At 41.3% G+C, this 26,699-nt stretch overlaps 1 protein-coding gene across 4 annotated transcripts in view; it reads left to right on the top strand.

The window, feature by feature from the left end:
• MAP3K20 (mitogen-activated protein kinase kinase kinase 20) overlaps window positions 1-26,699 on the top strand; it is a 179,742-nt gene that overhangs the window by 125,351 nt on the left and 27,692 nt on the right. For 3 of the 4 annotated variants that reach the window (XM_081242975.1, XM_081242977.1, XM_081242976.1), the window contains exons 10-15: window positions 290-396; window positions 7,291-7,426; window positions 19,828-19,872; window positions 21,701-21,731; window positions 21,829-21,968; window positions 25,962-26,024. In XM_081242975.1, coding sequence (XP_081099101.1) covers window positions 290-396; window positions 7,291-7,426; window positions 19,828-19,872; window positions 21,701-21,731; window positions 21,829-21,968; window positions 25,962-26,024 — 522 coding nt within the window. Of the gene's footprint in view, window positions 1-289; window positions 397-7,290; window positions 7,427-11,219; window positions 17,023-19,827; window positions 19,873-21,700; window positions 21,732-21,828; window positions 21,969-25,961; window positions 26,025-26,699 lie in introns of those variants that run through there. The other variant, XM_081242978.1, reaches the window with a different exon arrangement.

The raw sequence follows: 26,699 nt of genomic DNA, 5'->3' as shown, positions 1-26,699 counted from the left end.
TTAGTACTTTCCTTACCTGGAAAAATACTATAATCATTCCAACCTTAGGGCACACAATAGAAAAATGACATCTGAGTCTATTATGAATGACTGATTGAAAATAAGAAGTATGGTTCCCTAAACCTGAGCAGTCTGACAGATGTAAAATAACTAAATCGGGACATTACATCATATTTTATTTTATTTTATATAGTAATAAGGTGACTTGACCTTATTACTATACCTGTAGATTTTCTCTTAAAGATCTACTTTCTTATGTCTCAACAAGTGATTATTTTTTCTCCTTCAGAAACGGCCAACTTTCAAGCAAATCATTTCAATCCTGGAGTCCATGTCGCATGACGCGAACCTTCCTGACCAGTGTAACTCATTCCTGCACAATAAGGCAGAGTGGAGGTAGGTGCCTCGCATCCGAGTCACATCATCCGACTTTAAGGGATCATGACTAGCATCAGCCAGGAAGAGAACCTGGAAACTTGATGACAGTCCTGATTCCTTAGAAACTGGGGCGCTTTTTTGTGGGGTTTTTTTTTTTTTTTTTTTGCGGTACGCCGGCCTCTCACTGTTGTGGCCTCTCCCGTTGCGGAGCACAGGCTCCGGACGCGCAGGCTCAGCGGCCACGGCCCACGGGCCCAGCCGCTTCGCGGCATGTGGGATCTTCCCGGACCGGGGCATGAACCCATATCGCCTGCATCGGCAGGCGGACTTTGTGTGTTTTTTGTGTTAGAAAATTTTGGAGATCGAATAAGCCCTCCATCTCATATGTAAGCAAAGAGTGTTCCTCTAAGCTTGTTGCTTTATCATATGTCTAAGTATTTAGAAAGAATATTAAAACAGTATCTTCTGAGATAGAAGACGGTTACCTGACATTCCTCTGTATACACTGTGTTAGGAAACTTTGGCCTCTGTCCAGTGAGAAATAAAAATACTGTCTGCTTGGAAATATGCAGAGCGCTGTATCTGTTGATGGAAGAGAGAAGGAGACTGTAAAAACACTTTTAAAAGAAAGCTTTTGATGTTATAAATCCTATTAAATTTTTTCAGGTGTAAACAAACTTAGTAATGAGGGAATTGTATTGTGTGAGTGGAAGAAGTAAGCCCGAGATGAGACATTTGAGCCGGGTCACATGATGCATGAATATAAATAGCGTGTTTGGAAGCTGACATAATTCCTCCTTGACTCAGCAGAGATTTAAGTAACTCATCTCTGCTCCTGTTAGCTATGGCAGTAACGTGACGCCTGGCGCCACCTGCCGATGCCAAATGAATACTGCAGGCACTTAAAAAACGACAATCGTTTACTCCTGTGATTACACATTTCTTTTGGGTTTTCTGTTTGGTGTTTTACAATAACCTTCTTTATTTTTTATTCTTTGGGAATCTCTAGGACCAGTGAGTTAAAATGAATTTTTACTTAGTGATACAAAAGTAATACTGTTTGCTGGAGTCTAGGGGTGTATGAGGGACTTTGTTCTGGGCTGAAATAATTAACAAAACAAAACATGTAAGTAATATTTATTTCCTACAGTAAGAGATCAGCACAAATCTAATCAGATCACTCCCCTTTTAAATCAGTATAAGGGGCTCCCATTACTCTAGGACAAAGGCCAAAATACTTAAGATTCATGACACCCTCTGTGCTCTTGCCTCAGCAGCCTCATCTTAAGAGCATCATTCTACTCCTTCATTTTTGACGTTGGTCCCTGAACACATGCATATTTCTCCCTCATACCTTGCAAATGCAGTTTCTTCTGTATACAATTCATCCCATTTCAGCGGCACACCAGCCCTGATGCCCAAACCCAATTTAGCTCTTCCTACTACTGCTTCAGATAGTAGCTGAAAAAAAGCACTCCTTTAAGGAGGTGTTTCCTGACCCCAGACCAGCTGAGGTCCCACTTTATGTGCCCTGAGAGCATCTCCTTCATAGCTTCTACTGCAGTTGAAATTAATAAGTAGTTCTGCAGTCTGTTGTTTAATAATGTGTGTCTTGCTGGCTAAAATGTAAGAGGGTCAGATCATCTTTTTTGTTCCTCACTGTCACTGCAGCCTCTAGAACATATCTTGAATACCGCAGTTAACAAATACTTGGAGAAGGAAATACCACGGTGGTAATAATATTAAAAGACATCACAGTATTACACAAGAGAATAGAAATATGTAAGTTAATTTGTTTGCTTTGACAAATGTGCTTCTTACGTTCATTCATTCAGATATTCATTAAACCTCTGCTGGGGAAAGGTGTCCTTTAGGTATTCGGCTCTGGTGATGAGCAGAACAGCCCCAGTGCACATGGAGTGTCAGTATTGGATTACTAAACAAAATATATGAATAACTTTCATTACCATTTTGATAAGTATTATGACAGAACATTACTGGACGTCTGAGTGTATATAACCATGAAATCTAATCTAGTCTGAGGGTTTCATAAAGGGATTCTCTGAGGAACTGCTGTTTGATCTGTTGGCCAAAGGATTAGTAGGATTTTAATACTACTATTAATACCCATGAGATAGGGAGTCTTTGAAGTATGTCAACAAAATCAGAAAATAGGGGGAAAGTTGGTAAATTTTCTATATAAAAATGTAAAACCTCCATAAGACCAAAAGCAATACCCACCATCAGTAAATTTATAAGACAAATGCCATACTGTTACAACTTTTTTCCTATATGATAGATCATTTGTTCTAAAAGTTTCTAGTCTCAGGACTCCATTACACTCTGAAAAATTATTGAGGACTCCAAAGGGCTTTTGTTTAAATGAGTTACATCTGTCAGTATTTACCACATTCAAAATTAGAACTGAGAAAAAAATTTAAATATGTAGTTATTGATTCATTTAAAAGACAATAATAAATCCTGCTTCTGCATTCAGCCTATGGTACTATCCCATGTCATGAAACCTGTGGAAAAGTCTGTATACTTGTGAGAGAATGAGAGTAGAAAAGGTAAATCATGTCTTAATGTTATACTGAAAACCAATTTAACCTTTGAAAAGCTCTCATGAGTCCCCAGATCACACTCTAAAACCACCACTTCTGTCTTTAAAATAACATTTAATTAAAATATCATATTAAAGGGCCTGAATGGCATTTCACAAAAAAAGAAGTCAAATGACCGATAAACATGTGAAAAGTATTCAACCTCATTTAGCAATCAAATCAAAGGGAACATAATTTATTCATCAGATTGGCAAAAATTTATATCATGAAAATATCCAGTGTTATAAACTTCCTCATACTTCGCTGGTGGGAAAATACTACCTTTTGGAGGACAGTTTGGCTATATAGATCAGACACCTCTCCCATTGCCATTTCATTCCTAAGAAAATAAATGGGAAGGTTGTGCAAGAATGTATGGACATTTGTTTATTACATCCTTTAGAATTATAAAACTGGAAATGAGCTTAAAGTGAAATAAAAGATTGATTTGGTTTTTTTGTGGTTTTTATGATTTAGAAAATTATGATATCCCCACACACAAAATAGTATGGAGCCTTTCATTATATTACAGATCTGATAAATTATTCAAACATGGATGCTACAGTCCAGTCTGTTCAGAATGATTCCATTTATTCTAAAATAAACACAGTTATGTGTACATGTATGTGCACATAGAGAAAAGTATAAAAAGGTCAGTGTTACATATCATTGGGTAATGAGATTATGGGGAAGTGTTTTCTGTGTGTATATCTTCATTTTGTATAATAAACCTGGATTAGTTGAATAACAAATTTATTTTTTTAATTCTTCAAGCTAAAAAGATGAGAGAAATAAAATTGGTAATACATTAATGTATTTGAGTAAAAGGCAAACAGTTGCCTAGGGGACTTCCTCATTGGCTGTCTTTCCGGAATTCGTTAATCCTGAGAGCTGGAGAAAGAATATATATCTTTACCTGAAGCACTAAACCACAGTTGGAGAGGCAGCAGAGCTGTTTTAATTGAACTTGGCAACTGGTTAAACACGTGGGGAATAATAATATTATTAATTAGAGTAACAATAACGAACACAGCTGTCATTTATCACATTCTTAACCAGATGCTTGTACTTTATTTGGATTATCTTTTTTAATCCACATAGCAACCCTACTATGTACATCACAGGTGCAAGAACCGAGACCTGGACAGGTTGGACAACCTGCTCAAGATTATACCATGTGAAACAGAACCAGTGCTGACACCCACGGGTCTGATCCCACGGGCCTGCTGTGGCACACACGCTGTGCAGTGCTGTCCCTGAATTTGTGGCCAGTGTCATGCCCTCCACTGGATTCCCTTTTAGCAAAGAGAAGCATCACAGGGGCATGATGGGGTTTTTTTTGTTTTGTTTTTGTTTTGTTTTGTTTTTTGCGGTACGCGGGTACGCGGGCCCCCTATATAACTTTTTATGAAGTAATCTTTTATTTCAAAGTAAGTTTCTGTCTAGTAAAAGAAGACAATTATAGTTTATTGCCTGTTTTGGACATGTGGAAAATTTTCATCAACTTAAAACATATTAAACTATATTTTTAGAACAGGAGGGTTATATAAGTGCATCAGCCAATGCATTTGATGCAAAACGGTGCATCAAGAAAAACAGAGGGAACAGCCAGGGGAGCAACTGTCTTTGTGTTGCCCTCTAGGTTTGGGTTACATCTCTCGTGGTGTAGGACCTCAACCACTGCTGTTAAGATCCCAGGGTGTCTGGGAAAGCCTCGTTGGGGAGTGTATTTACTCAGTCAGTTTTTGTTTTTCTGCAACAGCTCTCAGCTTACTTAGCTTACTTAACTGTTGATGTATTTTCCAGAAGGGCTCAAAATCAGAGTGGGCTCCCAGAGCTGGAACTTGAGATGAATCCTTGGCTTAAATTACAAGTGAAATTGAATGCGTTGGCCATTTACCCTGATCAAACAGAACACCAGTGAGCTCAGTCTCCCTGGCAGAAGAGTTGGGACGGGGCTTGGTGGAAGCACCGCGTGGGCAGCAGCCCAGGCCCCTGCCATATCCCACTGGGTGTGCCCAGCTCCGCTGCCTCCGTTTCTCACCCTCTCATTTATTGAAGATGGCTCATTCTTTCTTTCCTTTTTGTTACAAAAGTTTTAACCTAAGGTTTTCTACACTGTGTTTTTTTCCTTAATCCTCCATTTGAAAAATAAAAACACTTATTTATAAATGGGCATAATATTTTGTCTGAAATATCAGGGATAAAATTTGGATTTTAGGATACAGTCATCATTTTGAAAGATGACTGATTTACTGCCTTTCCTTAGGGACTCTAGTGTGACTTGACTTACCTGGCTTTATAATTTTCAGATGGCACCAATAAAAAGGGACGGGGTTGACAGCAGAGGCTTTTCCACTTACTTTCCCGCCTCCCTTGCTCTGAGGTACTTTGCAGACAGCCAGGGAAGTAAAACATGGAGCCCAAGTCCAGAAACACCTCAGTAGCTGTTCTCGGAGTTGGGTTTTGCCAATTAATACCCAGAACCTTTTTGTTTTCCTTTATCTGCTTCTCATCTACAAGGGCATTGGGATAAGCTGTCCACTTATTCTGATTTTCCCTGGACATAAAAAGGCAGACTTTGGCGACATACAGTCATCAACTTAGATCTGGGGGCACCTACCTTCTGTAGTCAAAGTCCCAACCAGGATCGCACAGTCGGACGTGTAGGTGTGTCCCAGGGGCGCATGGGAGCAGCTGCTGGCTCAGCAGCTGATCTCCAACCGGCTTCTCTTTCCAGTCCCTTGTTCCGCGTCCTTCTCTCTGCGCCTTCGCTAGCCCTTCCTCTCCTCCTTTCCCTCTGCTTCCCTCCCTCCCTCTCGGTCTCTCCTTCTTTCTCTCAGTCTCTCATTACCGTTGCTTTTCTCACAGGCTCTTCAGAAACTGAAGGGGAAGAACTTCCCACTCTCAGAGCATACATTTAGACTTAAACATGATGACAGCCCTGAAGGAGAAAAAAACCTGCCCTGAGCCGTCTTACCAATTTCAGTCTCTATAAAGGACAGGTCTCTGTAACTGGACATATTGTTCCAGGTGGTGAGGTTGGTCAGCCGATAGAGACTAAGGAGGAAACTAACTTGCTTTTAAAATTATTAGAGTTAAAAGGAACCTTAGAGTTCATCTGGCCCAGGATTCCCACACTTGCCTGATTGTCAAAAAACGACCTGGCTCTTTTATCAGATAATGGAGATTCCTAAGCCCTACCCAGCCCTACTGAATCCTGAGCTCTGAGGAAGGGTCTTAGGAATCTATGTTTTGTTGTATGTTTTGCCCAGGTAATTATTAGGATCAGGCAAGTTGTGGAGCCCTGATAGAAGATAACTACCACCCCGTACAACTGAGGAGACTGAGTCAAGTTAATCAGTTACTTGAGCTACTCAGCGAACAGGCTAAGGTGAACTTACTAGTGGTGTGACAGTGATCATCTAACTGGAGTGTCATTTTCCCATCTCTCTCTTTGTGAGATTAGTACCTGTTTCTTGGGGCTGTAATGAGAATAAGATGAGATAATATATAATAGAGCCAGATGACCGTAAGCATTTTTTTTTTGGCTGCACCGTGCGGCTTGTGGGATCTTAGTTCCCCGACCAGGGATCAAACCTGGGTCCACGGCAGTGAAAGCCCCAGTCTTTTTTCTTTTTTTTTAAATAAATTTATTCTTACTTACTTATTTACTTTTGGCTGAGTTGGGTCTTCGTTGCTGCACGCGGGCTTTCTCTGGTTGCGGCGAGCGGGGGCTACTCTTGGTTGCAGCGCGCGGGCTTCTCGTTGCAGTGGCTTCCTTGTTGCGGATCACAGGCTCTAGGTATGCGGGCTTCAGTAGTTGTGGCTCATGGGCGCTAGAGCACAGGCTCAGTAGTTGTGGCTCACGGGCTTAGTTGCTCCACGGCATGTGGGATCTTCCCGGACCAGGGCTCGAACCTGTGTCCCCTGCATTGGCAGGTGGATTCTTAACCACTGCGCCACCAGGGAAGTCCCAAAAGCCCAAGTCTTAACCACTGGACTGCCAGGGAATTCCTGACCATAAGCATTTATTAAATGGCTAAACCAAGACACCAGCTCCATAGCTCAGGCCCCACCCAGTGGTTCTTCACTGCTTTGAGAAAGTATTCTGAGCTTATGTTTCCAAGCTAGAAACTACCTGGTGATTTTGAAGGATATGAAAGATTTCCTATTCTCTGCTCGTTTACTGTTTGGTTTCAAAGCACAGGTTTAGCCTATTCCTTTGATTAAGCATTGTGATGGACCCCTCAGCATGTAACACCTCTTCAGCAAAGTTGAGACTTAAACGAGTTATATCCCTGTGCAGGTGTGAAATTGAAGCAACTCTTGAGAGGCTGAAGAAACTAGAACGTGACCTCAGCTTTAAAGAGCAGGAGCTCAAAGAACGAGAAAGACGGCTAAAGATGTGGGAGCAAAAGCTGACGGAACAGTCCAACACCCCGGTGAGTGCTCCCTGCAGGGTTCACGGATCCCGCACTTAGGAGGCTGGCTGAGCATGGCAGCATGGCACCCCTCCCCCCACCCCGCTGCCTCCTCACTTCCTGCCTTGTGCCTCTACATTAAAGGATCCACATTTATACTCCCGTAGCGCTCCTATCTCTTTTCAATTAACAAAATGCCAGAAATTTAGAAGGAAAGCTTAGCCTATTTCTGGCTCTTTCTCTGAGAACTGTTATTCTGTCAGTGTGTTTGTATATTAGAATTACAAAAATAAAATTCAGTGTATTTTCACACCATCTGCTAGATCCCCAGAGCCTGTGCCTCAAGGCTGATTAACTCTTTAGAGTCCATCGGTAATTAATAAATGTTATACCAAGGCAGCTAGCTGTCTGAGAAAGTCATTGATCTGTCAGAACTTAACCGAGTTTTCCTTCTAAAAGAGAGCTAACTTAATGACCTATAAATGACGAGAATTAATATTCCTTGCTCAATTTAGGGTCACAATCATGGGCAGCAAAAGATCGGAAAAAGACTTCTCTCAGGACAAGCTTCCAGTATTTACTCCACCAAAAAATATCTTGGTTTTTTTCCAAGTCCTGTATTTGGACTAAGATAAAAATTCTTTGTAAGGATTTTGCTCTTTATATACTTACCATGAGCTTATATGTTAACATGATATATTAAAGTCTAGTCAAATTTCAGCATTCTTCCCTATTTTAAATAATTTATTATTTTAGGAATTAAGTATAAATTTATCATTGGCTTTTCCAGGGGGTTTAATGGGCAATATTATGTCCACTTTAAGATCACAAGTAATAATAAGATTAAAATACACCTGTTATGTACTTTAAATTCATTTTTGATAGTTGCTATGGTGATTATACCAAAAAAAAATTCTTAAATGCCCTTCACTTTGTGATCTTCAAAAAACTTTCCTATTTTTAAAAGTCTTAATCTCCATTTAGCAGCCAATGCCCAACTGCAAAGTATTTTCCAGTGTCTAAAGAATAAAATAGTTTGCCTCCTTTTCCAATTTATGTGGAGAAATAACCTGATTTCCAAAAAAGGAAAATACAGTGAAGTTAAATGTTTATTATCAGATTTAACTTTTTCAAAAATGACTTTGGTTATCCAGGGAATCCCAAAGTAAGAACTGAATTTCTATACATAAGACTGTCATGGGACATTAAAACAGTACCACATCTTATAAGTTCAGTGAATTTTAACTTGGCTCTCAAGAAAGAAGTTAAGGAAAGTTTCCTGTTCTGGTTGAATTGGTACCAACAGGCAGACTCAGAAAGCATTACCTTAAGGATCTTCAAGGGAACACTGCTTCTCCCAGAGCTGATGAGAGGCAAAAATACGGCCATCTTCTGAAGTCGGAGAGTTGTGGGGATTTTTTAAGTACATTGAAATCTTAAGCTATAAAGCACTGCATGGCTTGACTCTTTCTAAATGTAGCATTTTAAGAAAAAACTTTAAAGGACCCATTAAAGTATGCTTTAGAACCTTTCTTTAGTTTACTGGCATTAGTTTTGCTAAGAAATTATGGGCTGCCTTGCACACATTATTGCTATTAGTAATGCAGTTATATAATAAATGATGAAAAACTCTGAGTGCACAGTAGGTTGTATGCTTGCGTTTTAAATGCAGAAAACTCTCTGTAAAGGAACTGCTCTGAAGGCTACCATCTAACAATGGACAGCATGCAGCACGATCTCAATGAGATTTTCTTCCTTTTTTTTACTTATGAAGGCTAAGTTTTCTTTCTATACAGTACTTGCTTTTAATGTCTCTTCTTCATAGAGCTGGTATTTCTGAAGGAAAGGTTTGTGCTCAGGTATTTTATAAGTAGGTATTTTCTTTTATCCTCACATCAGTTTCTAGTTGACTTTAAATGAGGTTTCTGAGAGACTGATAGAATAAACCTTTTTTAAAAGGAAGCGACTGGAGATTGAGGTTTTCTCTGTGTAGCCTCATCTTAATTATAAAATTTAATATTTAAGTAACGTCATAAAAAATTGTATTACTGCATTTATTTCAAGGAAGGACACTGCTTTCTTTCCTGAAATTAAAACATTAGTTATGGGCTTCCCTGGTGGCGCAGTGGTTGAGAGTCCGCCTGCCGATGCAGGGGACACGGGTTCGTGCCCCTATCCCGGAAGATCCCACATGCCGCGGAGCGGCTGGGCCCGCGGGCCATGGCCGCGGAGCCTGTGTGTCCGGAGCCTGTGCTCCGCAACGGGAGAGGCCACAGCAGTGAGAGGCCCGCGTACAGCAAAAAAAAAAAAAAAAAAAAAAAAAAAAAAAAAAACATTAGTTAAAGATATTTGGGAAGGTGAATTTTCCATACACAAATATGAACAATGTTTATTTTTAATGATTGTTGTAGCTTGATGTAGAAATTTTACTTCTTTTAAAAATAATAGCTTATTTGAGAGGCATTTGTTGAGATCTTAACATAATGTGAGGAAAGACCTATGAAATAATAAAATAGATAAGCAGCAAAGAGATCCTGAGAGTATCTAACAATTGAAAACAAATTTGAGAGGCTGGGAAATTTGACTGCAAGGAAAGTAATAGCCCGTTTCCGGCGTTAAAGGATCTAAAACAATTTCTTTCTACCATGTAACTTCTGCTTTTTAGTTGAATTATATGAAGTTCTGATTGAACTAATGACTGTAGAGGTCTTTTCCTAATGGAGTTAAGATAGTTTTTTTAAAAAAAACTTGGTTCCAACTTTAATTTAAAAATTAGGAAATTGGTCCTAAAAAGTACCTTTACATGCAGAATATGAAGGTCATCCCAGAGTTATATTACTTTTTTACCCTTATTTAAACAGCATCAAAATATAAGCCTTAATTTGCTTCTTTCTCAAAGGGAGAGGCAGTAACACTTTGAGATCCTAACAGTTTTACCCCTGAAATGAACAACATTTATGGAAATAGGTCGGCTGTTTAAAATAATTATGTAAGATTGAAAATAAATGTCTGTATCCGCTCTGAGAAGAATTCCTAGAAAAAAATTCTGCTAAAAGAAGGAAACTTGTAGGGAACAGAGACAAAGGTAACAATCTAAATTAATACTAATTTCCTTTCCTCCCAGTTTTCACATGTATTTACATACTTGTTTATAACTTAAATGTTAGAGACAATCTAGAATTTGTTTACAAGTGAATTATTTCATAAATTGGATAACAAGTATTATATCTGGCTGTAATAAATAATAAAGGGAGACAAGTGAATTCTAGACTGTTTATTAGTTTATAGATACTTAATCTAGCTAAAAAGGTAGCTAATGACCCAAATCTCCCAATTGACTGCTAAACTGTTTTTTATGCTTCCTCTAAGCTTTTCTTCTTTGGTCCAAGGTTTCTTGTTTATTTTTTTTAACTCGAGATTTAATCTCTACTTAATTTCTCTTTTAATATAATAGTTAACTAAATGTTTCCATATGAACGTCAAATTGGGAAAAATTGAGAGAAATTCTAAAAACTACTTTGTTTTAAGGAAAATGAGGGCTTAAAACTTACAACTTCCTTCCTATTTGAAATTTGGCTTGCTGTGGTGCTTTGCAAACCTTTGGTTGTGATTTACTCTGTCATTTATCAATTATGGTAAACACGCTGGAGCCAAACCTGCCATTAAATAAATTCTCAAATAATCCCTTACATTCATTTATTTCACTAATCATTTACCTCTGTGCAGCACCCACTGATTTTGTGGTATCTGTTTCCCTGATATAAATTGGTCCTAATTTCTCTTTTTACTTCTATCCTTTCTTCCCTCCTGATAGCTTCTCTTGCCTCTTGCTGCAAGAATGTCTGAGGAGTCTTACTTTGAATCTAAGACAGAGGAGTCAAACAGTGCAGAGATGTCATGTCAGATCACAGCAACAAGTAACGGGGAGGGCCATGGCATGAACCAAAGTCTGCAGGCCATGATGCTGATGGGCTTTGGGGATATCTTCTCAATGAACAAAGCAGGAGCTGTGTTGCATTCTGGGATGCAGATAAACATGCAAGCCAAGCAGAATTCTTCCAAAACTACATCTAAGAGAAGGGGGAAGAAGGTCAACATGGCCCTGGGGTTCAGTGATTTTGACTTGTCAGAAGGTGATGATGATGGTGATGATGACGGTGATGAGGAGGATAATGACATGGATAACAATAGTGAATGAAAGCAGAGAGCAAAGTAATAAAATTGAAAATGTCCGGGAAAACAAAAGAAACGTGTTATCTCAGTCTGTACAAAAACCAGTAAGGAGGTAGAAAACCAAGCACTACATTTTTAGGCCAATCACATTTATATGACAGTCATTTCTTTACGATTTTACTTTTGATTTGTCTTTGCTTACAGAAAAGGGGGGAGGGGATGAAGCCAAAAAGGTCTATTCAATGAATCAGCAAATGTGGTGCCTGATTATAGAAACTTGTGATTCTATATGTAATATAGCATTTTTTAACTAATGACATTCTGGCTTTTTAAAAATGAATACATTATAGTTTGATTTGATTTGATTTATTCAGTTGCTTTAAAAAACTTACATTTTGAACAAGCACTCTTAACTCCTAATTCTTCTTTGACACTTGATTTTCTTGTAACATACTATGTTTTTTTCCCTTATGGCAATACACCATACTGTCAGAAATAATTGATAGTGACTACAAAATCCAACAATAAAAAAATTGAAATGAAAGGAGGTTCTAACAAATACTTCTCCAGAAATACCTAAGTGCTGAGGATTTTTAATACTTAATAGCACAACTACTGAAAGTAAAACCCAAGAGATGTTTTCAGTAGTATGTTTGCAGGAGAAATACTCTAACTTGAAACCAACAGCAGATGTTGTGGCACTTTCATACCAGTGCTCACCCTAGAAGCTTCTTAACAGCACGCTGTCATCTAAGGCTTAGCTTATACTTTATACAAAGAGAAAGAGAGGGTAAGGGATCACACTTCAGGCAGTGTGAGTGTTAATACGGGGGTAGGGGTGTATGCATGTGTGTTTGTTTTCCAGAGGGGCATGAGAATCCTGGATTCTAAATACATGTAGAGATATTTTAAAGACGGAACTAAATATTATAAAAAGAATAGCAAAGATAAGCTGTCCTTACTTAGGCAAAAGAGCAGAATGAAGGGTCCTTTTTATAGCAGATCTAGCCTTCCAGATTTCTCTTTTTTTTAACCCTGACTCAGCCATGCTAGTGTTAAAGAGAAGTAAATGTAGGTGCTGCTCTGAAAACCTAGCTAGCCAAAGAGATATTCTCAGAATGTTATCACAGAATGGTCAAAGCTTGTTTAAACTATAAAACACTCTATTAAAAAACTACAAAACATTTGTAGTTATGTACATACAGAAAGGCAAAAGAACAAAGAAAGACTTTTTTTTCAGTCTAAATTTGAAAGCAGTGCCGTTCATTTGACTATTAAACCAAAGTACTTTGGGTGGTTCTTTTTATGGAGGTTTTTTTTTTTTTTTTAATTTTATTTTTGGCTGCATTGAGTCTTCATTGCTGCGCGCGGGCTTTCTCTAGTTGCGGCGAGCGGGGGCTACTCTTCATTGCGGTGTGCAGGCTTCTCATTGCAGTGGCTTCTCTCATTGTGGAGCACAGGCTCTAGGCACACGGGTTTCAGTAGCTGTGGCACGCAGGCTCAGTAGTTGTGGCACACGGGCTTAGTTGCTCCGCGTCATGTGGGATCTTCCCAGACCAGGGCTCGAACCTGTGTCCCCTGCATTAGCAGGTGGATTCTTAACCACTGCGCCACCAGGGAAGCCCATAGAAGATTTAAGAAAGGATATCATCATAGATATTATCTAATACGATTTCCAAGTATATTTGATCATAAAAAGCCTCCTGGAATTTGAAGCATGAGATGCTTCCAATCCCCATTAAGGGTGGAAAATACCACAAAATGATCAGTACTCTGTGCCAGCTTTATTTAGAGAAACATTACTAATAAAATGCTGTGGGGACTTCCCTGGTGGCACAGTGGTTGAGAGTCCGCCTGCCGATGCAGGCCCCGGTCCGGGAGGATCCCACATGCCGCGGAGCGGCTGGGCCTGTGAGCCATGGCCGCTGAGCCTGCGCGTCCGGAGCCTGTGCTCCGCAACGGGAGAGGCCACAACAGCGAGAGACCCGCGTACCGCAAAAAAAAAAAAAAAAGTTCTGGGTGTGAAATGTAGACCAGTCTGTATAGAATAGTGATAAATAGAAGGATCTGGAGTCAGATCGTGATTCAGAATCTCTGTGCAATCTTGGGCAAATTATTTAACTTGTATGTCTGCTCACCTTTAACTTGAGAATGGTAATAGTACTTACTTAAAGGATTGTTGTGAGGATTAAATAAAATGATACATGTAAAGCATTTAACACAGTACCAGGCCAATGGTAAGTGGTCAGTTAATGTTAGCTACTGTTAACTATGCCAGTGAAAAGAGACTGAAAAATAAGTGGCTTCTGTAACCTGGAAAACGAAACTATCAATTTCAAGTGCTATTTGTTGAGTAGGATGAGATGAAAGTTAAAGTGAATAGCTTTCAGGAAAGATAAAGAGGACATCTTTAGAACGTAAGCTGCACGAGCCGATCTACTCTGTCGCCCTTTGAAGACCAGGCACATGGCAAGGTTTAGCTAGTCTGAGGTGTTTGCAGGCCTTGCTACCACCCACAGACCAGGCAAACACAGAAAGAAGAGGTAAACGTTTCCCCTAGAAGATGAGTTCCCCACATACCCAATCTGATAACACTTCCTGTGTCTATGCAAACATAGACACAGATACACACACAGCACAGTATATTGCTGGTGACAAACAGGTGCAAACATGAATAGGCATCCTGTCTGCACTCAGACATGGAGGAGTCCTCCTTGATTCAAGACGAGCCACTCAAGCAGAAGATCTGGGAGTGGAGCAGAGGGGATGGTTTTCAGCTCTTGACTTCCCAGCATGCCCTGGGGCTCTGCGCCATGTAACCTGAAGGAGAGCCAGAGACCAGGTAGTTCACAGCCTGTCATTGCACACCTTCCCAGGTCAAGGTAAAGTCATCCATCCCACCAGTATTCATTGAGCCCCTCCTTTGCGCCCAGTACCGTTCTAGGGAACAGCTAGATGAAAATCTGCACTTGTGGAGCTTACAGGCTAGCAAGCGGAGATGGACAACAAACAGAACAAATGCATCATGTAGTAAACATTTGATAAGTGCACGCTGGGAAATGAAGCAGGGAAGGATGAGGCCCATAGGGGAATATTGTGGACTTTGAAGTGTGGTCAGGAAAGGCCTTACCCATAATGGAATCTCTGTGAGCTGATTTTGGGATCTGTGCACCTTATGAAAGAGTGTAAACCTTAAAAAAAAAAAAAAAAAAGAGTGTAAACCTTGTCTCTCATTTGAGAATAACCGGAAATAAATTTAGAACATATGAAATGAATGGGATGGACATTTTTAAAAATTTACATTAAATAAAAATGTCTAATAATAATTAGATCTATTATGATTATACATAAGGTTTTGGTGCATTAATAAAAGCAGCCAAATAAGGCCAAAAGAGAAAGGTAATAACCCAGACCTAGGTTTACCATCATTCAGGTAGTATTTCTCTAATCTCCCAACTGCTGCCATTTTCCTCACAGAAATTCCAGAGATGGTCATAGCTCAATACTCTGCCATCAAGAAACTGCAGAGATTTTGGACACAGCAGAATTGATAACCTCAGTGATAAGCTTGAAATGTTCTAACCTAAAATTGGGCTATAGATAATTACTATATGGCTCTGGCTATTTTACTTTCTGTTCCAAATCAGTGTCTTTCTAGGGTTTTGAACATCCCTGAAATCTGCATCATATAAACAGAATCTTAAAGTGGTTTCACTTGATCTGTGAAGATGATTTAGAAGACTTTAGACTCTATTATTAGCCTTATTAAATTTTAAAGGAAATATTTATTAGCCATATGCAGAATTTCTAATGAAGATGTTAATTATACAACTTTTAATTCACTTTTCAGATCAGTTTTTTTGTTGTTGTTTTTGTTTTTTAACATCTTTATTGGAGTATAATTGCTTTACAGTGGTGTGTTAGTTTCTGCTGTATAACAAAGTGAATCACTATACATATACATATATCCCCATATCCCCTCCCTCTTGCGTCTATCTCCCTCCCACCCTCCCTATCCCACCCCTCTAGGTGGACACAAAGCACCAAGCTGATCTCCCTGTGCTATGCGGCTGCTGCCCACTAGCTGTCTGTTTTACATTTGGTAGTGTATATATGTCACTGCCACTCTCTCACTTTGTCCCAGCTTACCCTTCCTCCTCCCTGTGTCCTCAAGTCCGTTCTCTATGTCTGCGTCTTTATTCCTGTCCTGCCCCTAGGTTCTTTAGAACCATTTTGTCATCTTTTTTTAGATTCCATATATATGTGTTAGCATACGGTATTGGTTTTTCTCTTTCTGACTTACTTCACTCTGTATGACACACTCTAGGTCCATCCACCTCACTACAAAATAACTCAATTTCATTTCTTTTTATTAGCCAGTGATTTTTAATATGCAGTAGATTTGTTAGACTTTTTTTTTTTTTAATATTTGTTAGACTTTAACACCAGCTGGGGAATTCAAACTTGATCCCCATGAAAATCAAGGAATTGGGGTGGGGGAAGGTTTGGGAGAGATCTAAAACGATTTCTCATGGCACTACGATGTACACAACTTTGCTCTTAGAGGTTTCATTGGAGTGGTCAGAATTTCATGAAAGATAATTTTAAAACTTACTCTGAGTTAAATCTTGATCCTTCTTTTTGATACACTAGACTTGTTGCTGCCTTTTGAAACTAGCAGTCTACTATACCGCATACATAATAAAGCATAATTTTTCTATAATCAGGTACCTTTTGCTGCTTTGGGGTAAGACTGTTTTTCCGTTTAGATGTTAAGCATTTCCAGAGAGAAGAATCTGTTCTGTTCTTTTGATTGTAACATAGCCTGATAGCTGTAGATGCAGCCTCTCTGATGAGAAATGAGCGTCTACCAGGACATCTGGAGGACTAGCTATGTTTCCTCAGACTCCAGCTTAGTTTGCACTCTTTGGCCTGTGAGGAGCTTTCTGGCATGTGATTATTTACTTCAGAGCTAGAGTTTCAGGCACCTACATTAACTATTTTATATAGTGTGCAGAATAATAGATCTTTTAATGTCAGATACAATACACTGCACATATTGCTTTTGCACTGTTTTAAAATTTTTGTACTAAATGATAGAAAATATTTATATTCTTTGAGTGTGAGCTTTGAATAGATGGCATTATCACCTTATTGGGTTTTTTTTAACAAAACGTTTTTCTCAATTATTCTATCGCAATGTTACTCTGAGCAAGTCCTATGCCAAAATCTTGTATCGTGTTTGTATGGAAGATTAAATTTTACTCTTGTGTGGTAAGACTACTCAGTTATTGACTTCATCGTTGGAATTTGATATTCCGACACAAAGTCCACAATGTATTCAGAAATCCAAGTCGGTGTCATACATTTCATTTTGATGTGAACTTTTCTTTGCTTTCCTTTGTTTTAAGACTCCATTTTGCAATAAACGTTTTGACAGTAAATCCCTTTGTTATGTGTTATTGTGTATATCAGAGCTTTGTTAGATTGGATTCCCAACAACCTTTGAAGGAGTCATTATCACACGCATGCCCATGAGTGTGAGCTTCTCTCCTGAAATCAATTGGAATGTAAATAATGAATTTGTAAAGTGATGGAGCAGTCACAAGGTGGATTTTTTTTTTTTTTTATCCCCAAAGAGAGACAGAAAAGCTTAGATCTCACCCTATAGCAGATACACTGATAATGGTAACAAGTTACAGCAGACATAGAGGAAACAGGAAGCCGCTCTGTGGCTGGAGGTATTAACTCTTCTCCCCTGTTCTGCCAAATTCAAACCATCTTGAAGCAGTGCCTGGCTCCAGCCTTCCTCTCACTAATCTTTGCAAGCAGCATGCAAGAATCCTGCCAGAGCAAGTCTCACACTGAATCCAGTGCCTTTCCCTTGGCGTCATCTTGGTGAACCACCCTCAGAGCACAAGTGAACTCTTTCTCCTCTCCTTCTGACATGAAAACCAAAGATGTTGGGGTTTTTTTTGGGTTTTTTTGTGGTACGCGGGCCTCTCACTGTTGTGGCCTCTCCCGTTGTGGAGCACAGGCTCCGGACGCGCAGGCTCCGGACGTGCAGGCTCAGCGGCCATGGCTCACGGGCCCAGCCGCTCCGCGGCATGTGGGATCCTCCCGGACTGGGGCACGAACCCGTGTCCCCTGCATCGGCAGGCGGACTCTCAACCACTGCGCCACCTGGGAAGCCCTGTTGGTTTTGATTAGTTGTTTCCTTTACAACCTTTTTCAAGAAATACTTATCAATTTTGCTCAGCACAACATTTGGGAATTATATACAAATCAAAACATTCCATACACCCTCACTTCTTCTAAAAGCCAGCCTTGATGCAGCCTTAAACGGCTCTGTAAAGCAGTCTGTTGTTTCTTAAACTAATCAAACAAGTTCCTTATTTCACATTTGATTCTGTGATGGGAAAAGCGAATGACGTTTCTGCAGCTGTATCCAGCTGCCCCGTGAAGAAATAAAACTTGTCATGTATTTTCTTTGATCAAGTTCAGCTTTAGATCCTATTTCTCAAGTCACTTTCGTTCCTACATTATTAAAGCAGGTGAGTGCATGTGACTACAAACACCAGGTATTTCAGAAGAGGGAAAGGGCAGTCCTGTGGGAATCGGAGCACATGAGGGTAGCGGAGTACATATAGAGTGGTAGCGATTTATACCCTTGCAACTTATCTGTAGGTCTCAAACTCTATGCATTCAGATTTACTGTAACTAGTGGGTTTTTTAAATAATTCTGCCTGGCCCCCTAGAGTTGGCCGCAGTTCCCCTTTATCCTTGGACATGCGCACACTGTATCTGGAGCTCCCGCTGGGCAAACGTGCCGTGCCCATCCTTCCTTCCTGTCCCGCCTCCACCACTGCCAGTGTCTTGCCTTGTTGCTTCTCACCAGGAGTCACCTCTCTTCTAGCCCTGCTGTGCCAGCTCAAGCCACTATGCCTTCCATCCCCCATGTTAGTCTATGAAACCCTCCCTTTTCCGTGGTATAGCCATAGACACTGAACTCTATACCAGAGAATTTAGCATCATAGTAAATGCACCCTTCAGTTTTACTCATTCAACAAACTGTTCAACAAAAATTTACCAGGTATTGTGTGCCAGGCACTCTGCTGGGCACTGAGGAAACTAAAATGAAGGTGGCCTTGAACTCCTCCCAAGGTATAATCCATACCTACTTTACCCACCCCCCCTTAAATTAAAAGCTCCTTGAAGGCAGGGGCATGCCTTTCCTAGCAAGGTTTTCAGCATGTGAATTTAAAATACCTGCAGATTAGAAGGATTAACTCACCCAACCCTCTGATTTTTACACTAATGGTAAAAGTAACCAAATCCAACTTCTTTTTTTTTCAACTCACCCACACAAAAAATACTATTTGTAACAGGGGTTGAAAGACACTTTGCCATGTTGCCTCAGGAGCAATCCAACCATGTCGGCAAGTTAAGTTGGTTAAAACTAATGGCTATAGCAAACTAATTCAAGTCACAAGACACAGATTTTCTTCCCGTTACGTAGGTATTTATTTAGTCTGTGGCCATGGAGCATATATTGAAGCGAGTAGCCCTTTGGCTCTGAAAATGGGCAGGCAGGAGTCCTCTTGCAAAGTTGTCGTTCATGTTTGTATTCTTGCCAGGGAGGGAGGTTAGGTTAGTTTAGTTTTAGTTAGAGCAACTCTGCAACCTGGGTTCCTTAGGACGGCTCCAATTTTACGTGTCCTTCTGATATTTGGTTTTAAAAATATAGTGCAACTGAGACATTTAAACACTTAGAAATTCCCCTCTAAAAATAAGCATGTAAAACATCTGGTTACCAAGTGGTTGCTTTGGAATTTTCATTAATGATCAAACGATCTTCGTGTTGACTGAGAATTCTGAAGACGGCTCTGGTATCTGACAAACGTCAGAAATTCCTTGACTGCCAAGGCCTTCTCGTGGGAGGTAAAACTACTCTCAGCGTGCCAAGTACAAAGAGCGGAAAATCCCAAGATGTGCAGAGTCCCATTGTCACGGCTCACCAAGCACAATGAATTGTTACTGAGAGGTGGTTTGGCTTCTGTGGGCAACATCTTTGGAACCCTGAGAAATTCCTTAACGGTTGGGAAAACTGGTTTCCATTCAATGCCACCTGCAGGAGGAACCAAGCCAGAGCAGCAGCCCAGAGCTAAAATACTGAAAAGTGGGGATAAACCAAAAAGACAGTGATAATATTCCTTCTTTTTTCCATTTCATTCGTATTTCCCATGCAGCTGCTGCCTTCCTTTGAGATTGGTGCTTGGACAGAAGAGGACGTGGTAAGCGGCTTCTTTTAATGCCTCATTTAACCTGGGCAGGTAGTTCATAAATTTGTCCACAAGTTAAAAATACAGGGAGAGGGAAAAAAAAAAAAAAAAAAAACAGGGAGAGGGGTTTGGGCCTTAGGAAAGTGTTAAGTAGGAGAAGTTGACAAATTCCATGTCTTTCTATTTTTAATGCAGTAATGATTTAAAATAAGGCCTCGAGCAAAGCAAGTATCTCTTCAAATCTTACAAGAGGATTCCACCTCCCTATTTGCTCTGAAAGGTATTCCAGAATACAGTAATGAATACCAGTTAAAGGGGGGGATATAGGATACTAAATGAACATACTTGGAAAAAAAATTGATCTTAAGTTTTCCCAAAAGACCAGGAATGGACTTGAACCATGGTGGGGAAAGAACTGGTAAAGGCAGTGCCTTAGCTCTGTTCATTTTACCATCTTTACTCTGACCTTCCCAAGAAGGATTAGACCTGAGCAACCAGGCATTCTCTGAAGCAGGAGCCGGAGAAGCCCCATGTTTGGGGGAGGATGTGAACAGACTAGTTAAGTCCAAAGGAAATCCCACACCCTACAGTCTGGGTAGAGACCCTGAGGAACAATCCTGCTTAGCCTGTTCTATCTCTGTTTCCTTAAGTGAAAAACAGGTCCAAGAATTCTTGGTCAGAGACCTCAGGGGTTTATGCCTGTCCAGGTCCATTTTATAAGTTCAGGGTTTCATTAAATGAAAAAGGAAAAAATAAAAGCTTGTATGCCAGCCTCAGCAGGCCCACACCCCAGGAAATAGACTAGGTACCCCAAAGTCAAACTCATTATTAGAAACTCTTGGGAAGGTCTCTGGAAGGTTTACCAGACTCAACTGGTTTCTGGGCCAGGGCACATCCTCCCAGCCCTTGGTCTTCTGGTGAAGTAATACTGCTTTCAGATAAGCTAATCTCTGTGGCTTCTGCAGGGGAAGTACGCTGGCACCAGTTGCCTCTATTTCCCATTCCCTGAGTCCTGGTGATTCTAACTTTCCTGCCAGCCCTGCTTAACAAGGACAGAGGACTTAGGCTCGCCTCTTCACAGGCCTGGATATAATCCCTTTATCCCCAGCTGCAAAGTTGGCCCTTCTCCTTTGAGAAGAAATATTTTAAAAGGCACTGAGCTCTAAAAGCTATTTTTAGTCTTTGCTCTGAGGTTGAGTGGTTTTCAAACCAATTAAATAAAATTCCAGGGTCAAAGGCTCCCTAGAGAATTGGTGGGCCTGGGTGTGGCCCCCCATTCTGTCTCCCTTCACCTGGATAGTGTGAGAAGCTACGGTAAACACACGCCAAGGGAAGTTCAAGGACTGAGGTTGCTGGGTCCAACCTCATTCTGTGTAGGAAGCTCCACACTTGAACTTGTCTTGGGCCACAAAGCTACTTTATGACCAGGCCTAGAACAGAGGACGCATTTTATCCATCTTTCTGTCCACTGCCGTGTGGTCCCTCTTACTCATACAATTCCTGGGTAAACCAGTGCCCTTCAACAACCGAGGGGACCACTGGCAGATGAATGGAAAAAGCATCATAAGTAAGAATCTTCTTGAAAGGATTTTTAAATATCTTTCAAATAAGGAGGAAAACCAATGATCCTTCAAGGGTCCAAGACCCCCAAAGGGAAGATGTCTCCAACTTGAAACCTTGAAGTTGTAAAACAGTAAAGAGAAAGTCTTCTGTTTTCCCTTTGTGGTTGAGCAAGAATTAAAGGTACTTTAATCCATTGAAAAACTATGTGTTTTACTGTTAAGTCTGGCCACTGACCATGAATGAATCTTCAAAACCATATATGTCCTCTCTTCCACAGTATTTTTGGGTTCAGCAGCTCGTCAGAAAAGGCAAGTGGAAAAACTTACCTTCTTAATTCATGGAGTTAACTTTGCTTGGGATGTGATTGAGTCTAATTTTATTCTGTCTTCTAATCACTCCCTTCAGGTGACACTTCAGAGGAGATGACCGTGTATGCGAACTTGTTTAAGGAAAACAACATTACAGGAAAGCGACTGCTTCTTCTCGAGGAAGAAGACTTGAAAGACATGGGCATCGTCTCCAAGGGGCATATCATCCATTTAAAGGTACCTCAGAAAGGGAGAACATTCAGTCAGCAAATCTTTATTGAGCTCCTACTGTGGAGCAGGTTGTGTGTCATGTTAGAGGCTGAGCTGGTGGTCACAGTGTGGAAATACTTCATACCAGCTGATCATTAGCTGCTGCCCCCGTGGGACCCCCACTCCTTCTTCATAATCCCAGAACAAAGGGTTAATACATGGATACACCTGCATAGAACCCCCGTGCCCTCAGGAAGTCTCTAGTGGAGAAGACAGTCATTAATCATGCAAAAATGGTAACATGGAAGCTGTAAGAAGTGCCACAAAGGAGAGCTGAGGTTGGGCTGAGGTGCAGAAGTTATGATGGAGTTGAGAGCTGAAGGGCCAGGAGGTGTAAGCGGGTGAAGGGTGTGGGGAGGAGGTGTTCTGGCAGGAGGGCTCTGCCTGTGGAGAGGCCTCAGTGTGGGAAGAAGTGTCATGTGACACTAAGGCCGTGTGCACCTGCAGAGCTGCCAGCCCACCCGGCAATAGCAGGAGGCAACTTGCTTTGAGGCCAGAGAGGCTGGATATCCATTAGGGACCCCTAACGATGCCAGAACGTGTCCATGGACTGAGTGAAGCCTGAGCCACCATGGCACCTAAAACCATGGGAATGTGTGTTCAGTCTGCAATCTTCCGAATTTTACCCAGAACAGACACCACCTTATGTGTACTCTTATCCCTCATTTTCTCAGGAAATCCTAACATTTCCCCCCAGAACTTCAGTCTTGAAAGCTTTCTTTCCTTTTTTTCTTAATGAATCTATTTATTTATTTATTTGGCTGCGTTGGGTCTTCGTTGCTGTGCGCAGGCTTTCTCTAGTTGAGGCCAGTGGGGGCTACTCTTCCTTGAGGTGCACAGGCTTCTCATTGCAGTGGCTTCTCTTGTTGTGGAGCACGGGCTCTAGGCACACGGGCTTTGGTAGTTGGGGCACATGGGCTCAGTCGTTGTGACGCATGGGCTTAGTTGCTCCACGGCATGTGGGATCTTCCCAGACCAGGGCTCGAACCCGTGTCCCCTGCGTTGGCAGGCGGATTCTTAACCACTGCGCCACCAGGGAAGTCCCTTAAACACTTTCAAAGCTAAACCTCTTTTTTTGCGGTACGCGGGCCTCTCACTGTTGTGGCCTCTCCCGTTGCGGAGCACAGGCTCCGCGGCCATGGCTCACAGGCCCAGCCGCTCCGCGGCATGTGGGATCTTCCCAGACCGGGGCACAAACCCGTATCCCCTGCATCGGCAGGCAGACTCTCAACCACTGCGCCACCAGGGAAGCCCTAAACCTCTGTTTTTGTTGTTGTTGCTTTTTTTGTAGTTTAGCAACCAGTTCTGGTTTTTTGTTTCTTTGTTTTGTTTTGCTTTTTAGTTACTCAAACCAAATAACACTTGCTGGCGTCTGTGTGCACCTTGTTATTATTCAGAGGTCTGTTTCAAGAGAGATCTTACAAAGAAATCGAGTTTACGCCCCAAACCTCCTCAACCCCAGTGTGGGTAGATGGAAGGGTGGGCACAGGTTAGAAAGAAGAGAAATAGAATAAAGAAGGAAATGTAGGGACTTCGCTGGTGGGTCCAATGGGTAAGACTCCGCGCTCCCCATGCAGGGGGCCCGGGTTCAATCCCTGGTCGGGGAACTAGATCCCGCATGCATGCCGCCAACTATGAGTCCGCAGGCCGCAACTAAGACCCGGCATGGCGAAAATAAATAGATAAATAAAATAAATATTTTTTTTTTAAAAAGGGAAGGAAATGTAGAAAAAGCAACTTCTTATCCAAATCCACATCTTGACAAAGGCTCTACCAACTTGCCAACAACTTTCCCCTTTGCCTCAGTTGGAGCTACTGATACCAGGCTTTTTCAGGGAAATCCTCCCTGAGGTCCAAAGAGAACACATCCACTTCTGTCCTATGGGCCCTGGATCCACATAAGGAACATCCTTAAAGCCCCTCAGCACCCTTTAGATGATGACTTAGCCTTAACCTACCACCTGCTCCCTCTCACAAGATGGGCAGGAAACCTCATGCATAAACATACACCTTAAATGATGGTAAATAATTTAATCTCAACCTCCAGCTGTGGGCAAATCCATCCTGAAAAGCAACGCTGGCTTAGATGGGCTACAGTAGGAAAAATTCTTTTCTCTGGTACAGAGAAGTTCCAGGGTTCAAAGAGAGAGATTTGGTAAATCTTGTCCCATTTAGCAGATGCCAAAGAGATGCTCCCAACTCCCCTTCCCCTCTCCTGCCTTTGAAATAGGACTTGTTCCTTAAGGAGCAGTCAGGAGGAAAAGGGGTATCGAGTTGTGGTAGCTCCTCAACAGCCTCGGTGATTTAAATATTCCCAGACCCAGCCTAGGACAGTCTAAGTGCCCCTCTGTGCTGGTTGGTATCATTAGAGCAAGTGATGTCCAGACTTACTGATTATGGTTCAGCAAATCCAGTGGATGCCTACTGATCACAGTCCTGGGCCTGTGAAGAAACAAAGAATCCTGCCCTTAAGGAATTTACATCCCAGAAAAGAGAGAAAACATGTATATACAACTTCTCTTACTTCAGAGTCTTGGCATTTGGGAGCGGAATGTCTGTCCTGAACTCCAAAGGAGGGGCGTAGCCAGCATCTGCGGGGACCGGAGACTCCCTCCTGGAAGACTCTGTGTGTGCACAGAAAGACAGTCAGTCCCTGGGGGGGTGGGTCTCAAAAGTCAGGCATGCGGGCCCTCCACCTCTGCCAAAGCCAGGGCCCTATTACAGTGGCCACCCCAGGGGTGGGCAGGGGTGGGGGGCTTGGCCCACAGGTGACACTCTCTTAAACTCAGCTGGGTCCTGGGTACTTCTGACAAATAAGCTTACATGAGAGGGAAAGAGTAAGGGGAAAGGGTCATGGAAACGGACCTTTCCATGGGAGGTCTGGGAGCATCCTGCATATACTCTCGGGCCAACGGGGATAAAGAATCCTTCAAGCTGGGCCATTCAGGATGGGACGCTGCAAGGGGACCTCCAGACTGGAAAAGCCCGCCTGGTCCTTGTCACAGTGCTTCACACGCGCACACACACACCCATCCTGAGGGTGAGAAAGTGCCCTCCATTCTTTGCTGTCTCACTGACAAGGCAGGGCATTGTCGTACACCTTCCCAACTCAACGAGTGAGTCTCTCAGCCTACAGATGGTAGATTATACAACTGCAAAGTGGACGGTCTGTCCACCTGCCCTTTGCTACTTGGTTGTTCCTTTCAGCCTGTCTGGGCCTCCTCCTCACCCGAGCCTGGAAGCCCTCTGTGGAGGAGCCTTGAAGAAGGAATAGAGCCTAACATCCAATAAGTGCTCATTATTGGATGATGTGTCAACAGCTTTCATTTCACTTTATTAAAAATGCATCTAATTTTTCTTACGTCGGTACGTTTTTACTCTCTATGTGATAGGCTCAGTTCACAGAAAAGCTGGATTATACCTGATGAGTATAAACAAGAATCATAATTTAAATTGTCCTCCTTTCCTTTAAGAGTCCTTTGTCCTCCACTGGGGGAGGGAGCTTTGGCCACAAACCCACAGAAAAGCCCTTTCAATGCAATAAACCCTTTAGTGAGATTTCAGCCCTAATGAGAGCCTCTGGTGATATACATGTTCTTTGTTGTTTTTCCCACAATTACTTGGGGTGACAACTGCATTCTGTACACTAGAATATTAACTTATCACTACTGTACTCTACCGGTATTTGAAGAACGGTTTTATTTATTTTTTACTCTGAGATTAAACATCCTTAAAATATCCTCCTGTTCCATTAAATAATTATAAACTACCTATAATACTTTGAACAACCAGGTTTATTCTCAATAGATGTTGGATATTAACATCCCCAAGGTATTTTGTGAACTACGTAAATAAAGAATGCCTTTATATGTGCACAATAATTTTAATCCTTTCTTGGCATTATCGGATCATTAATAAAGTCACGTGGGTTTCTTGTGTTTTTTTTTTTTTTTTTTACAGTCAGCCATTGAGAAGTTAACCCACAATTACCTAAACTTGTTTCACTTCCCACCACTAATTAAGGTAAGGAAGGTTTTTCTTACTGAGAATATGCTACTTTTATTGACATATGTACCAGCCACATCCACACCTAAATTTGCCAATGTCGGAAACCGTTGTTTGAAGTGAAATGTAATCATATCTGTCCAACAAAAGGCCCTTTGAGTGAAGCTGAGGATGTGCATAAATGGAACAACCTTGTTCCCTGTAAGTTGAAATATTAACAATACGGTCATGATAAGAACAACACACGTCACCTTAGTGGCTAGGGGATATAAGTGCTAACATTGTAGGTGAGGACCTCTGGCCTCCCACCTGGCTCGGGAGACCTTTGTCCGACATGGAAGCCGCTGAAGGAATTCACACGCTAAGCTCTGGATTACCACTTGCATTGAGGGGTAGGAGTTTCATTGTTTGAATAACATATTAGTATATTTAACATATTATTTTGAATATAGTCTAAAGGCATATGGCATAGTTTGTTATAAAATTAGTAGATACTTGCAAACAATATACAGAACTCTCCTCATTCACTAACAACTCTGGTTTTCCATCTCTAAGCCCACCAAGATTCATTTGTTTCTCTGCTTGGCCCTCTATCCACAGATGCTCTAGGAACTGAATAATTCTTCTTTGGGATTAGGGTATAAATATCTTGAGTGTTGTGAAACTCTCAGGATGAAGTCTCTGTGCATCTCC

The sequence above is a fragment of the Mesoplodon bidens genome, assembly GCF_964165515.1.
Source record: "Mesoplodon bidens genome assembly, chromosome: 8".
Classification (NCBI taxonomy): Eukaryota; Metazoa; Chordata; class Mammalia; order Artiodactyla; family Ziphiidae; genus Mesoplodon; species Mesoplodon bidens.
This window is presented reverse-complemented; position numbering and strand designations above follow the sequence as displayed.